At 34.7% G+C, this 2,708-nt stretch overlaps 1 protein-coding gene across 1 annotated transcript; it reads right to left on the reverse strand.

Moving 5' to 3' along the window:
- Nucleotides 1-633: 633 nt before the first annotated feature.
- LOC149132175 (protein ZBED8-like) lies at nucleotides 634-1,074 on the reverse strand. The gene has a single exon (XM_089365313.1). It carries the CDS (start codon nucleotides 1,072-1,074, stop codon nucleotides 634-636), a length of 441 nt encoding a protein of 146 aa, XP_089221439.1.
- Between the last annotated feature and the right edge of the window lie 1,634 nt (nucleotides 1,075-2,708).

Below are 2,708 nucleotides of genomic sequence, written 5' to 3' on the forward strand. Positions count from 1 at the left end.
ATGAAAGTATTGAGGTTCGAAATGGTGCAAAATTCTCACATTCCAATTTAGAATGTCACAAATGGAGCTTCATTTTAAATGCAGTCGTTGTTTTCATGACAATGGACAACGGTGATGTCCTTTCCTTGTAATGCTAAGTTAACAGCATTAACTGATTCAAAATTGTCGACTAAAAAGGAGAGACGTATAAGGAACCGAGGATTGAAGAATTATCTGTGCAGTTCTTTTTTAGCACCACGAAGAAATTCGTATATCTCTTTTCGTAGAACGAAGACTCTTTTCAATACTCTCCGTACGTACATAAACACAAAGCTGTGCTAAATCTGGATAACCACTTCACATGCGAGTACAGCAAAAACGTTTCAAAATCGGAGCCATTGTTCTTGTACAATTCAGCAAAAAGACGCGAGTTTAGAAAATTGGCTTTGATAAAATCTACCGCTTTGACCACATCATTCAAAACATTATTCAAATGGCCGGGTATTGTTTTAACCATCAGTGCTTGGCGATGAAGTGTACAATGCGTACCAATTACTTTAGGAGACTCCTCCTTCATCATTGTCTGAAAATTAGAGCGGCAACCAAACATTGTTGGAGCACCGTGGGTGCACACACCATCAACGTGCTCCTAGTTTATGCCACGCATGTTAAAGAATTGATCCACTTTCTGGAATATATCGTTTGCAGTGGTTCGGATGTTGAGGGTTTCGCAAAAAAGAATTCATCTTCCAGACGCTTGTTATGCACGTAACGTACATAAACACAAAGTGGTGGTAAATCTGCCACGTTAGTGGTTTCATCAATATGGATGACGACATAGTTAAACATTGATGTTTTTATCTTTGAGATGACCTGAGACAAAATATTATCAGGCATCTCAGCGATTCGTCGACTGACGGTGTTGTTGGAAAGTGAAACATGTTTAAGCTTCTGTAGTTCGGACGTTCCGAGCACGAGTAAGATTATATCTTTGCAGCAACTGCTCTTCAATGTTATGAGGGGTTTTTTTGCAGCAAATTTCCTCGAAACCTCGTGGGAGGCTTTCAGACCAGCCGCAACGTCCTGCATATACATTCCTGTGTCATCAAGCCTGGATTAGACCAATCTGTGAGCTTGGTAACTGAAAAATTCCTCGTCTTTGTTGACTATGTTCGGATGTTTTGTTTCAAATGCCTCTTTATCCTTAGGCTTCAATGAAGAAGCTGCCAATACCTTAGAGCACAGAACACAGTGGTTTTTCTACACCACCAGCAGTAAGCACAGTGAAACCGAAGCTCAAATAAGACTTGTCATATCTCATTTTCTTTGTTAAAAGACATTCTACAAATAAATATAACAATATGTAAATGTTGTGCTGTAAATGCACAGAATTTTATACTATTTCACTCTGTTGAGAAAATTTTGTTACTTTTATCCGTATAAATAAATATATATAATATATATAAAGAATAAGGAGAAAATGGAGAGGTAATTAATAAAATATTATTTATTAATTATAAAATATGACAACATCTCTGACAGCTGTTTCGATTCAGTAATCTTTAGATAAATCATTTATAAAATTTAAATCATTATAAGATGAATCTCCTCAGAGGTAGTAAAGATATTCCAATTAGAAATACATGTTGAAATAACGGCTGCAAATCGTTAACTGATAACAAATATACAAAAAGAGACGGTTATAGAAAGCATCAATCCAACATAGGGGGAGAAGGTAGTGTATATTTTTATGTCTTAAAGTAAGAAGAGAAGAGATTAATATAATATCAAAGGGTATTGAGAAGAAGAAATTATATTCATCTCTTCTTTTCTTACTTTAAGACATAAAAATATACACTACATTCTCCCCCTATGTTGGATTGATGCCGTCTATAACCGGCTCTTTTTGTATATTTGCTATCAGTTAACGGTTTGCAGCCGTTATCTCAACATGTATTTTTAATCGGTATATCTTTACTACCTCTGGAGAGATTTTAATTTTATGATTTATTTTTATAAAGATTACTGAATCGAAACAGCTGTCAGAGATGTCATATTTTATAATTAATAAATAATATTTTATTAATTACCTCTCCATTTCTCCTTATTCTTTAAATATATAAATATATAAACCACAGCTTATATAGTTATCTTATAGTTGAACTTTCTCTGGATTGGCAACTAACCAGTATTTTTATTGGATTTCATTATCCCTTAATGAGGTTTATAACCTTTATTTGAATTTATATAATATATATATATATAATATATTTACACACACACACACACACACACACACACACACACACACACACACACACACACACACACACACACACACACACACACACACACACACACACACACACACATAACGGTTGTTAAGGTGTAGGTTGCCAGTGTAAGGGTATTTGTGATGATATATGTTGGAGTTGGCAGTTAGCGATTGTAACGAATGTTGCTGTTGCAGATCTGCAAGATGAACGAAGAATAGTGATAGAAGTTGTAAAGAAATATTTATTTACTGTTACTTTGTATATATCCAAAACCACGACGGGTTGGTATGTATAATTAGTAAATGGAAAAGCATGCGAGGTAAGAAGAGTTAATTTCGGTCTGTATGTGTGTACACGTTCTTATTGTGGTGGTAAACCATAGATAGTGATAGAATGATGTTGTAAGAGAAAAGAAATTGAGCTAGTGAAAGTTATAGAGTCGAGGGAAGTTGT

This window comes from Octopus bimaculoides, chromosome Z (assembly GCF_046866305.1).
Source record: "Octopus bimaculoides isolate indiv1 chromosome Z, ASM4686630v1, whole genome shotgun sequence".
Classification (NCBI taxonomy): domain Eukaryota; kingdom Metazoa; phylum Mollusca; class Cephalopoda; order Octopoda; family Octopodidae; genus Octopus; species Octopus bimaculoides.

Excerpts from the sequence above, each read along its gene's own strand:
- LOC149132175 (XM_089365313.1), bottom strand. The coding sequence starts at position 1,074 with ATGTATATGCAGGACGTTGCGGCTGGTCTGAAAGCCTCCCACGAGGTT.